Here is a 12,379-nt window from a genome sequence, read left to right on the forward strand (position 1 = left end):
CCCCACCAAGAGCAGGGGTAGGTGGTGGGGTGCATAGGGGCAGTGCAGTCTCTCTGGGCCAGGCAGGATGCGAAGGGAGAGTGGGGAAGAGGAGTAAAATAATCTCATACCGTTAAGAAGCAGCTCAGATCGAAGTGGAGAAAAAGAGGGAAAAGGAAAGAAGGGAAGAGTGAGAGAGGAGACAGGTTGGGGGGGGGGGTAGGAGTGCATGAGAAGGAAGGACATGGGGAAGAAGTAACCATGGGGAGGAAGTGGGAAGAGATCTGTTGCATTATGGGGGGGCGGGTGTTAGGGCAGGGTAGTGGCACGGCCCTTTATGGCCAGGACGCGGCGTGGAAGGCAGGGGGTGAGTCCAGGAACGTAATTCCACAACTTGACCCGGCAGTCACTGTGGAGGGAGAGAGGGGGAGAGACAGAGAGGAGAGGCAGGAGGAGGCAGGAGGGGTGGAGAGGGAGAGAAGGGACAAGGTCGGAACAAGAAGGAATAAGGAGAGAACCGTCTGAGGAGCACCCCTGGGACAGAGGGCCTGGTTGTCCCCTGCACAAGACTAGAGCTGAGGGGCTGGCAGGGCTGCCCTGGTTCTGAGAGACACCTGGACAGGGGTCAAGACAGCGAGGTGAGGTGGGGGAGGGACTGCTGTGTGTGTGTGTGTGGAAGATGTGGAGGGTGGACACGCCCTGGCTTGGGGCCCAGCACTTCCCTGCTCCCCTGCATAACACAGTGCCTAGTGCGGGTAGGCACTCAGGAAGGCTGACCATGGGTTGCAGATAGAAAGGAGAGCACTGTGGGGTCTGCTCTGTGGACCCAGAGCCTGCAGGGACAACTGCAAGGTCCCTGAGACTCCCAGCCTCCCTCCGCCCAGGGAGAGGAGAGGGGAGCAGGGCGGGCCTCTTGCCCAGCACTCACCTGGAGGCTGTGAAGATGTGCTTGGTGTTGGTGCAGATGGCATTGATGGGGCTGTCGTGACCCTTGATCTCACCAATGGGTGTGAAGTTGTCCACGTTCCAGACTTTGATGACGCCCGCACGGCAGGCGCTCAGTAGCATGGGACGGCCTGGGACGAAAGCCAGGGCGCACACCCAGTCCTTGTGTGCATTTGGAATTTGCTACAGGAAGAGCAGGGCCAGTGATGAAGTGGAAGGTTTGGGGAGGAGGTGGCAAGAAGGGTCACCCTGGGCCCCAGGAATACACAGCCTCTCTTGCTAGTGCCAGAGGTTTGCTACAAGCCCCTCCTGCCTTACAGCCACCATGCAAGCAGTACCATGGTCCCGGGGGCCAGGCTGGCAGTGGTGTAACAAACACAGCTCCCTCTGTGCTGGGGATATCAGAATCTGAGAGATGGGACCTTCTGTTCTGCCTCCTGGGCTCAAGCCTAAGGCCAAGCAATGATGGAGAGCACTGCAGCCCTCAGAGGGTCAGACTGGAATGCAAATGCTCCCCAGAAAGGGGACAGGTGACTTAACTCCACATTCAACCAAGAGCCAGAGCAGAAGCTATGCTAAGAGTAGGCTGTGAGGGGAGAGGGCAGAGTCAGAGAGGCTGCAGGTGAGACAGTGGGAAAAGGATAGAGAAAAGACGGGCTGGAGGGCCCAAGATTCAGGGTCCCAAGGCCCTTCCTGGGCTGGGGGAGAAGAGCCAGAGGAATCCACCCCCCAACCCACCTCCACTACCCTTCCTCTTAGCCAACCTGGATGAGCTCCTGCTGTTCCAGGTCCCACTTCTTGATGCCATTGTCTCGGGAACCACTGAACAGGATGTCTCCCTGGATGGCAAGACACTCGATGCCGTCGTAGTGCGGGGGCTCAAAGTTGTGGGTGGGGCCTACAGTGCCCGTCACACACTCACCCAGCTCGAACATCTGTGGGAAGGAGGCACAGGTTGGGAGAGCCCACAGGGAGGAGGGGAAAGCCAGGGTCTGCCCTGGGACAGGGCACTGCTATTCTCTGCCTGAGGCCAGCCAGCAAGCCCAGGGCTAGAACGTCCCAGCAGGTAAGGGCTGCCCCCTGCTGCTTGTGTCCCATGAAGTTTCAGAACTGCCCCACAGCGTTTTCTAGGCTGTAGTCTTTATGCAAGCAGATCACCAGGTCTTTTCTCTCAGAGAGTGGCTAGTGGGTTTGAACCACCAACCTTCTGGTTAACAGCCAAGCTCTTAACTGCTGTGCCATCGGGCTCCTTTGCTTCTTTCTAGGAACTGGAACTCTGAAGGCTGAGGTCTTGACCCTCCCCTTGGGGACTGGGAATATGAGGTGGTGGGGAGACTGACTCAAATTAATGCAGTGAGTCAATCAGCTGATTACTAGGAGACCCCACAGCTAGGTACAAAGCATCTATGCACAGAGGGGGCTTTGGGGTATCAATTTTCTTTAAAATTCTTTTTCATTCTTCAGTAAAGTAATTAATATGCTACTTGTACTTTAAATAAAAGGAAAATATTTATCTGTAATCAAGCCACCATATATTTCCAGTTTTGGTTGCTGCTTTCCAGTTTTTGAAGTCCCTAGGTGGTACAAACAGTTACCATGCTTGGCTGCTAACCAAAAGGTTGGACGTTCGAGTCTACCCAGAGGTGCCTTGGAAGAAAGGTCTGGTGACTCACTTCTGAAAAAATCTGCTGTTGAAAATCCTATGGAGCACAGTTCTACTCTGACACCCACACAATAGTCTCCACAGCAACTGGTTAGTTAGCTTCAGCTTCCAACCATGCCCATGCATTTCTCAACAGCATAACTGATGAGCAAATAAAATAAGCGCTGTTTTCGTGCTTTATGGTTTTCATATTATCACTTTAATAGTTGCATCATACTGTATTCAGTGAATTTTCCAGAACTGACTTGACTGTTAGCTTATCGTTAGACATTTAGATTGTCTCTAATTTTTCATCATTGACAAAGTAATGCTACAATCTGTGACTTTCTGCACACACCCTCTTGCCTTCTTTCGAGGGATTTCTTTGGTATAAATTCCCAGAAGTCTCACTGATTTTCATGAGTGCTTTCCCAAGGCAACAGAGGGAAAAGGTGGGTAAGAGTGGGAAAGAAACAGAGAATGGTCCCCACCCAATCCTTGAGCTGAGGGTGGCCACAGATACCTTGACATAGTGGTCTTTGGAGCCGGTCACCACGAGGTCATGTTGGCTGGAGGTCTGGCTGACTGTGAGGCACATTACGGGGCCTATGTGGCCAGTCAGCTTGCCGATGGGCTGGAACCTGCAGTGGAGAGAGGCCCAGCCAGGGGCCTGTGTGTCAGAGGGGAGCCTAGGTAGAGGTGGAGGGTCTTCCCTGGAACAAATAGGCTTGGCCAGGGTCCTCTCCCTACCCCTCAAGGCAAGATCAGGAACATAGTCATGAACTTCCCAGGATCTCAGGGGCCTCAGAGGAGGGGACACAAACCCAGGGAAAAGAAGAACAGAGGAGCAGCTGACATCCTTCCCACCTCTGGGTGGGTCATTCCAAGCTGAGACGTAAGCACTTGTCCTGAGGCATCTCACTGACCTGCTGAGCTCCCAGATGCGGACAGCATTGCCTGAGGCAGCATACAGCATGGTACCAGAGGGGCTCAGGGCGATCTGGTTGATCTGGTGCTCCCCCTGAGCACTGGTGATGGCACGAGTGGATGTGGCAGCACAGGCATCACCTGAGATCACCTGGCCTGAAGACCTGCCCGGGAGGAAGAAGGGCAAGGCCAGAGATTAAGATGGTCCATCCAGCGGGCCAGAAAATCAACAAACCCTCACTCAGCTATGGTCGATTGATTTTTGACAAGGGTGCCACATTAATTCAATGAGAAAAGAATAGTCTCTTCAATAAATGGTCTGAAGGCAACTGGATCTCTACATGCAAAAGAATGAAGCTGGACTCATGCCTCGCACCATATTTAAAACTTTACTCAAAGCAGATCAATGACCTAAACATACGAACTAAACCATAAAACTCTTAGAATAAAACATAGTGGTGATGCTTTAAGATCTAGTTTGTGACAATGAATTCTTAGATATGACACCAAAAGCATGAGCAATAAAAGACAAAATAGATGACTTGGACTTCATCAAAATTAAAGACTTATGTCAATTAAAGGGCTTTATCAAGAAAATGAAGAAATAAGCTACTGGATGGGAGAAAATATTTGGGAACCACATATCTATCTCAAGGGTTTAGTAATCAACCAGAATACAGAAAGAACTCCTACAACTCACCACCAAAAAGATAAATTACCCATTCAAAAAAAAAAAAAATGGCAAAGGACTTGAAAGATTTTCACCAAAGAAGATATACAGATGACCACTAAGCACATGAAAACACATTCAGGATCACTAATTATTGGGAAAATGCAAATCAAAACCACAATGAGGTACCACTTGGCCTCTATTAGGATGGTTATAACAAAAAGATGGATAACAACAAGTGTTAGTAAGCTGTGGAGAACCTGGAACCCTCACACATTGCTGGTGTGAATGTAAAATGGTACAGCTAAAAAATATTAGATAAATAAATAAAATGCTGCAGCTGCTTTGGAAAACAGTTTGGCAGTTCCTCAAAAAGTTAAACATAGAGTTACCATATGATCCAGCAATTTTACTCCTAGGTATAGGCCCAAAAGGCTTAAAAACAGGAACTTAAACAGCACTTGTACGCCAGTGTTCACTGCAGTATTATTCATGACAGCCAATAATGCAAATGTCCATCAACAGATGATTGGGTAAACAAAATGTGGTATAGATACAATGGGACATGACTCAACCATAACAAGAAATGAATTTCTGATACATGCTGTGGCATGGATGAACCCTGAAAATATTATGCTGAGTGAAATAAGTCGGACACAAAAGGACAAATAGTGCATGATCCCACTTAAATGAAATATTTAGTATTCTAACAAATGGATACAATAAGATGTATTAGGTGGTGACCAGGGGCTGGCAGAAGGGGAAAACGGAGAATCATTGCTTAGGGGGTACTGAGTTTCTGTTAAGAATCATGGAAATATTTGGAAATGAAGAGTGGTGATGGTTGTACAATGTGGTGAATGTAATTAATGCTCCTGAACTGTACACATAAAAATGGTTGACTTGGCAGTTTGGGTATATATTTTTACCATAACAAAAAAAAAATAAGAAAAACCTCACTCGGGCCAGCCCTCATAATCCACTTCTTCCAAGAAGCTTTCTCTGAGTAACAGAGAGAAGTGACAGCTTCTAGAATTTTCTGGTCTGACAAGGATGGGACCAAGGCGTGAGCTCCATCCACAGCAAAAGACAACCCCGACACCTGCCCTGTCTGTCAGCTGGAGCACTGGTACAGGTTGTAAAACTAAGGCTGAGTTCCAACCTACATCTTGTGGAGACTACTTGGCCTCTCTGACTCTCAGTTTCCTCATCTGTACAAAGAGGTGGTGATACCCATTCCATTGGCCTCTTTTTTACAGATCATATTAAACAGCAGTTTATAGCTTACAATGTAAACCTAAGTCTAACTTTTGTTAAGATGTAATTTCTTATTTTGCAGAGACTCTGGCCTTGGTTCTGTTTCCCATGCATCTGCCTTAGACTGTCAGGGTCAGGAACCAGGACCATACCTGAGTGGCTCGCTTATGCAGGCAGGTGGCCAACAATGGCTTTGGAGGCCAGTGTCCCCTCTGTTCTCACCCTGCTTCTCCAGCTCCTCTTTAGGACTCAAAAGGCAATACCCAGCACACTTTAGCAGGCAGAGTTGGGGGTATGGGACAAAGGTGGGGACCTTTGACTGAGCCTTCTCTCGTAACTGACCCTGGTAGCTCCATCCAGCACCTCCTTCCAAACTATCTCAGCCGCTCCAGGAAGCTTCTCAGATCCCCCACCTGAGTTTGGTCCACTACGCCACTACCAGGCCCACAACACCACTACATCCCCTGACATGCACCCTAGCATGTCTAAGTAATTCCTATGTATCTAAGTAATTCCTATGATCTTGGCAGCAGGACTCCACAATGTCTTGATTTACTTAATCACAATAACAAAGTCAGCAAGCCCTCCCACCCTTTCTGCAGCAAGAATAATTCTATAGGAAGCATGTAAATAGGCAGGCCAATGGAACACCACAAAGCCTCATCCAAACTGCTGCCCCAGACACTGTCCCCAGCCCAGGGGATCTAACCTGGTCTCTCACAAGGCCAAATTCTGGGGCCTGTGAGGGCCTTTGTGTCCATGGGGCTGAACTGTGCTTAGTGGGTCACCAGGGCTTTAGGGAAGCACTTGTATGCAACCAGCCTACTCTGACCACCCCTGTGTGCCAGACAGGTAGAGTACTTACGTGAGGGTACGGATGCACTTGGCCGAGTCCCGGATGTCCCACACCTTGATGTACGAGGTGGACACAGAGAACACGAGCCCCGAGTGGCTGCAGTACTTGATGGAAACCACATTATTGGGGTGGCCCTTTAGAGCCACGATCTCCTGCCCTGTCACCAAGTTCCACATCTTACAGCTGCGGTCTGCAAAACACAGGGAGGGAGTCACCAGGAGGGGAGTGATATCAGCTAGCAGCAGGCTAGGTATCAGGGATTGTCAAGGTTAGGGAAGGCGGTTGAGGGAATACTGAGGAAGGAGCTCCTGGTCTGAGAAAGAGTGTGACCATGCATGCTCACACATGTGCATGTACACATGCAAAACCTAGGAGAGGAGCTGGTCAGAACTTTAGACCAGGTTTTTCCAGCAAATTTTCCGTAAGTACCAACATTCTGTGAGCACCAAGGTGTCTTGTGCTACAATAAAATCCCCAAGCCTTTGGTGCCTATTTCTGTAAACGCTCATTGCCGATAAGATGAATGACCAAGTAGCAAGCAAATCTTATAGGAAACACTTAAAATCAATCAATCACACCTAGATTGACAACTATGCCCTTGCCGCCCACGGATACAGATGCTCCCGATTCTATTTACATGCTAGCTATAGAATTTTTCTTGCTGCAGAAAGGGTGGGAGGGCATGCTGACTTTGTTATTGTGACTAAGTAAATCAAGACATTGTGGAGTCCTGCTGCCAAGGTCATAGGAATTACTTAGATACATAGGAATTACTTAGACATGCTAGGGTGCATGTCAGGGGATGTAGTGGTGTTGTGGGCATGGTAGTGGTGTAGTGGACCAAACTCAGGTGGGGGATCTGAGAAGCTTCCTGGAGCGGCTGAGATAGTTTGGAAGGAGGTGCTGGATGGAGCCACCAGGGTCAGTTACGAGAGAAGGCTCAGTCAAGAGGCAAGAGACACAGGGCAGAGAGTAAGCAGACTCCCACATCTTCAACTTCTAGGGCTCTGTTCTCATCTTCTTCATAGTTCATTTGGGAAAAGACACTGTGTGGGAGCCCCTAACCCTCCCAGTCTGGGTTCCACCCACCTTTGGAGCCTGTGAAAAGCAGCTCATCCGTGGCATCCAGGCAGAGGATGGGCTTGGTGTGGCCCTCAGCCACGGAGACGCACTGCAGTGGGGCCGTCCGTGCACCCTTGGCTCCTCCAACAGGGGTGATGATGCCCCTTCCCGGGAGAGAGGAGAGAGGGTGTGCCCATCAGCCAGGAAGACCACAACACCAGGCTGAGTGAAGCACATGGGTGAGGGGGACAGGAAAGAGTAGGGACTGGGGAATAATGAAAGAGACTCCAGCCAAATTCCACCAAGGACTGAGAGCCTAGAACAGACTGCACAGGGTGGAAGGGCCTTCCTTGTACAGCAACCTGCTGATGGCCATGTGAATGCTTCTGGGGCACCAAGCCCTGTGCTAGGCACCATATGGCCCTGCCTATGAGGAGTTCCCATCTGAGACCTGCCTGACCCAGATCTTGAGACAGAAAGGTCCCTAGGACCCTGCTGGGCAGGGTCAGAGGTCTATGTGCTGGAATTGGCCCCTGCAGCTCCCATCCAGCTGGCTCCTCCATGCTGCTTCAGTTAAACAGAGAGGAAAGGAGGCTCAGACTGTCAGCTCTGAGTGCCCCATGCCAGAACACTCATCTGCCAGTGGCTGCTTCTGGGGACTCACCCTCCCCCCCACACACACACATCCCTACCTGTTACAGGCCCCCTGTGGATCAGCAGACCTGTAACTATTTTACAAAGGGGAAAATCGTTTTAGGGACCCCAGAACAGCTTTGGATGAAGGATGTTTGGGGTCCCTTTGTAGATCCATGAGCTTGCTGGAGGGTCTGGGATATAGGTTTGTTTCTTAGTAGGGCCTTTTGGGATGAGGCCCTCACTAGGTTACAAGCAGGACTAAAGATATGTTCTAGTTATTATCCAAAGAGAATGCTGCCCCTGACAGTGACTCTGTGGCTGAGGGTGTGTGGAACAACCAGTGTGCAGTCCACTGTGCTCTAGCACGACCCCCAGGGTTCAGACAGGCCCCCGCGAGGACGGCAGTCAGACACATCACACGTGAAGAGCCTCTGCTCTTGTGGCTTTGAATGGCTCCCCAAATCACCCCTGCTCCCCATTTCTAACACTTGTTCGAGTCCAGCTGTGTGGTTGGGCAGAAGCCCAAGACTGCTGTGGAAAGTGTGTGAAAAGGCTAATTCTCCCTCTGACGAGAGGAGGGTAGGCCGGCTATCGACCCATAGGGGCAGAGCCTTGCTACCCACAGGAGGGGATCAGAAACCTCAACACCAGGGCCAGGGGTGAGGAGGGCAGAGAGCATGCTGGGTGAGGTGGAGACAGTTCTCAGCCTGAGCGTGGCCTTTTGTATGTCAGGGGTTAGAACTACCGTGTCCTGAGACTTGCTCCCTGTTGTGGGATGGTACTGAGTTGGCTAGGGAGGCCTCGGGTCTGATCATCCCATAAGCTGGGTGTAGAAGTGGGGGTGGTGCACGCACATCTGTGTGCCAAGAGATGCGGGCAGAGGGCACGTCCTCCCAGGTGCCCGTCACAGAACCAGAGTCTGAAGAGCTCCCCCTGGTGGTAAGACTTGAGCATTACACAAGAATCCTAAGCAGAGTCATCAAAGCCCCTCAAAGGAGAAGCAGCTTAGCCAGTCCTCACAGCCCCCAGGCCTTTCTCCAGCTCTCTTGTCCCTCAGCAGGGCTCAGCTCAGCCCACCCCTGCTTCCCATGCTGTACCCCTCCCAACCCAGGTGATGAGGGAGAAGAGAACAGGGCCTGTGACAAGCAACTTCCCACCCTTCCCCAAGCCCCCAGCTCCAGCCAGGCCTGGTGGTGAGAGGCCATGCTGCAACCCTGAGAAGAGGAACCATGGGGCAGGAACAGGTCTTAGGACAGCCAAGCGGAGAAGGGGGAGGAGGAACGGAGGCAGCATGCTGAGGACACGGTGTGCAGGCAAGGGGTGGGGGTGCAGCGAGAGGCCCAGAGTGATACAGAGAGTGAGAGCTGGGAGACCAAACATGAGAGACATTCTGTGTGTACCTCAGGACCTCCGACAAAGAGGAGTCGCTGTCATCAGACCTGGGAAGGGCAGAAAATTAGCTGGATTAGGGGGAGAGAGGAAAACACACACAGGGACGGCAGAGGCAGTAGCAGCATCGAAGGTCAGAGGACAGGTTATTCTCTTCAAGGGGAGCGGAGTGAGGCGGAGGAACAGGGCGCTAGGGAGACAGGAAGGAAGTGGGGGCAGGCTGGTCTGGGAGCTGGGAGACTCCCCCCAGAGTGGGCCACCAGGGGGTCCCTCAGCTAACAGGGTGGGAGTAAGGAGGGGGGAGTGGGGAGACATGGCACTCCAGCCCCACACTCTGGGGAGATGGTTCTTAGTCATTTGCTGATTCTAAGCTCTCTGGCTGCCCCATCCCAAAAGCTGGGGCCCCTGCCTCAACCCTGCAGGCTCGTTCCTGCCCAAGGCCAAATGAAGCCATGCCTGATCCTGCCCCTCCCTGGGAGTTGGCTTTGTCCAGTTAGTGTACTTATTTCCCAAGCTCACTGTCCCCAACGAGCCCTGGGACTGTGTTTAGAAAGAAGTTGGCTGGGCACCATGCACGTGCTCCAAGACCTGACCCACCGGACAGGACTAAGGCCCTGCTTGCAAGACCACCAGGCTGGGGTATGCAGAGTCCTACCCAAATCCTTCCACAAAGGGACCTCTTGATTGGAAAGGCAGAGCACCCTGGGCAGGAGGGGGCCAGGTTTGGTCCACTCCCACCATGGGATCCTGAGCTGAAGTAGGCTTGGGGAAGGATGGTATCTGGTGTACCTGGTCTGCTGAGCTCTGACTCCCAAGCTCAACATTCATTGAGCATTATTTCAATCCAGAAAGGGGCATTTCTGTGAGGAGTTAGGAGGGGCTGATGTCAAGCACCAGGTATAGACAAGGAAAAGCAATTTCCAGCCTGGGGTTCCCCTAAAGGACATAGCAGCATTACCCTAGGATAGAGAGGTTTTTAGGGAGCCATCTTGGGCCCTTCCAGTCAGACAGATGCATCATTTAGTGCAGAGAGTCCTGAGAGGCCAGGGGGCAGCCAGCCATTTGGGGAAACACAAAAGAGAAAAGCACAGAGGGTGGGGTGCCCCCACTTTCTTACTGTAGGGAAATAATGCAGGTGAAAGTCAGAAGCCCCGGCTCTGGTCTTAGCTCCGTCACTTTCTAGGTGAATGTCTTTGGGCAACACACAGCCCCACTGTGAGCCTCATTTCCTCATATGTAAAATAGGGAAGATAATGGCTTTCTTGTGGCTGATTTATAATCCATGGTTAAATGGAGGGATTGCTGTCAACATAAATTATACCATGTGCAATTGTAGTTTCACAACATGAGCTGCAGATATAGGCTGAGCTGTTCCTGCCAGGTGAAAGGTGAGTCTCTCCCTGCTGACACAGTTCACAAGGGCCAACAAGGTCTTGTTTGAAGTATTTGCAGTGGGGACAAGGAGCAGATGAGCTGAAGGAAGGGGCTTCAGAGACCCCAATGAATAAGCAGAGGGGGATTAAAGGGGCAGTCCTTGGGGAGGTCCTTCTATGCCTGACCTGCACATCAATCAACACAGGGCTGCCTTGTTTCTAAACCCTGTGACTCCCTTCTTGCCCTCTCCTGAGTTCCCAGCATGCTCGGGGGAAGGAAAGAGTCCACAGCCAGCCAGAAGGGGCAGAGGCGCCAGGAGAGGGGCATTGGGCCTCCCTGTTCAGAGGGGCCTGAACAGCATGGCTGGTGTCTGCCTGCTTGCCCCAGCCCTGCCTCCGACAAGGACCAGACCACAGGCTCTTTGCCCTCTTTAGCCCTCCCCGACTCTCCCTTGGCCCTGTCTCTTACTTGTCGAGCGCTGACCCCTGGCTCTGATTACTGGTGAGACGAGAGAAGACATTTCGGTCGTTGCGGGGACGAGTGGGAGGGGACGAGGGGGGTGTAAATCCCACATCCGTGGACCTGGGAATTGGGACAGAGGGCAGCATCTGTTAGTGACCACATCTCCCTGCCCACAGGCCCACACCGGGGCTGTGCTTCTAACACCATCTTTTGTCTTTGTTGTGAGACCCCCAGAGCAGGGCCTGCTGTGCAACAGTTCTGCAACCCAAGCCCCACTTGACCTCATAGACGCTGTTCTTAATCTCTCCAGGGGAGAGTCTAAGACCTCGATGTACCACTCCTCTTCCAATTTCCCAAGGTCCCTTTCTTTGCAAAGTCATCATTAGGTTCAGCCTAAATCCTCCTTCCTTTTGGGAAGTGATCATGTTGTTCGTTGCCATCAAGGTAGCACACACTGATGCCAATCTGATGTATAACAGAGTGAAACACTGCCCGGTCCCGCACCATCTTCATGATCACTGGTATGCTGAAGTCCATTGTTGCGGCCATTGTGTATTTTAAGTGCCTTCCAACCAAGGGACCTCATCCTCTATCACTAAATTAGACAATAATCTGTTGTGATTTCATTGGCTACTTTTCTGAAGTAGATTGCCAGGCCTTTCTTCCTAGTCTGTCTTAGTCTGGTTGCACCACTGAAACCTGTCCACCATGGGTGACCCTGCTAGTATTTGATATACCAGTGGCATAGCTTCCAGCATCATAGCAACATGCAAGCCATCACAGGAGGATAAACTGATAGATGGATCAGTTTGGTCCAAATCCCTCAGACTACAACTTAAGTATGTTCTCTCAGTTCATGAGTAAAGTGAGATGGTCTATAAGACCCCAAGTGCAGAGATATCCCTGCAACACCTCCCAACAAAAAGCCACCTCTGCCAAGGGCATCTACCATGTTATGTTGAGGAGGCAGGTGGGGAGCTTGAGCAAGCCTTCTTCCTACCTTCCACTGAGGCAGGTAACAAGAGATCATCTTGAGCCCCTTCTTTCCCACTATTTATTGTGTGACTTGGGGGAAAGGCTACCAAAGTGCTTTGAAAATTAAGTTCATGAACAAGATGATCCTAAGAGACATTCCATGATGTGCAGAAGCTCAGTGAGGACTAGTCTCATGCTGACTGAG

The 12,379-nt window shown here is 51.2% G+C and overlaps 1 protein-coding gene across 1 annotated transcript in view; it reads right to left on the reverse strand.

Annotated features, from left to right (window-relative positions):
- Positions 1-288: 288 nt before the first annotated feature.
- Positions 289-12,379, reverse strand: part of KIF21B (kinesin family member 21B) — a 53,433-nt gene continuing 41,342 nt past the window's right edge. The window contains exons 28-36 of the mRNA XM_042780976.1: positions 11,206-11,319; positions 9,375-9,413; positions 7,366-7,502; positions 6,286-6,466; positions 3,493-3,657; positions 3,090-3,207; positions 1,689-1,859; positions 908-1,107; positions 289-388 (exon numbers count right to left, since the gene is read on the reverse strand). Coding sequence (XP_042636910.1) covers positions 289-388; positions 908-1,107; positions 1,689-1,859; positions 3,090-3,207; positions 3,493-3,657; positions 6,286-6,466; positions 7,366-7,502; positions 9,375-9,413; positions 11,206-11,319 — 1,225 coding nt within the window. The remainder of the gene's footprint in view (positions 389-907; positions 1,108-1,688; positions 1,860-3,089; positions 3,208-3,492; positions 3,658-6,285; positions 6,467-7,365; positions 7,503-9,374; positions 9,414-11,205; positions 11,320-12,379) is intronic.

This window comes from Orycteropus afer, unplaced genomic scaffold, assembly GCF_000298275.1.
Source record: "Orycteropus afer afer isolate SDZICR_OR568_19922 unplaced genomic scaffold, OryAfe1.0 scaffold00075, whole genome shotgun sequence".
NCBI classification, from domain to species: Eukaryota; Metazoa; Chordata; class Mammalia; order Tubulidentata; family Orycteropodidae; genus Orycteropus; species Orycteropus afer.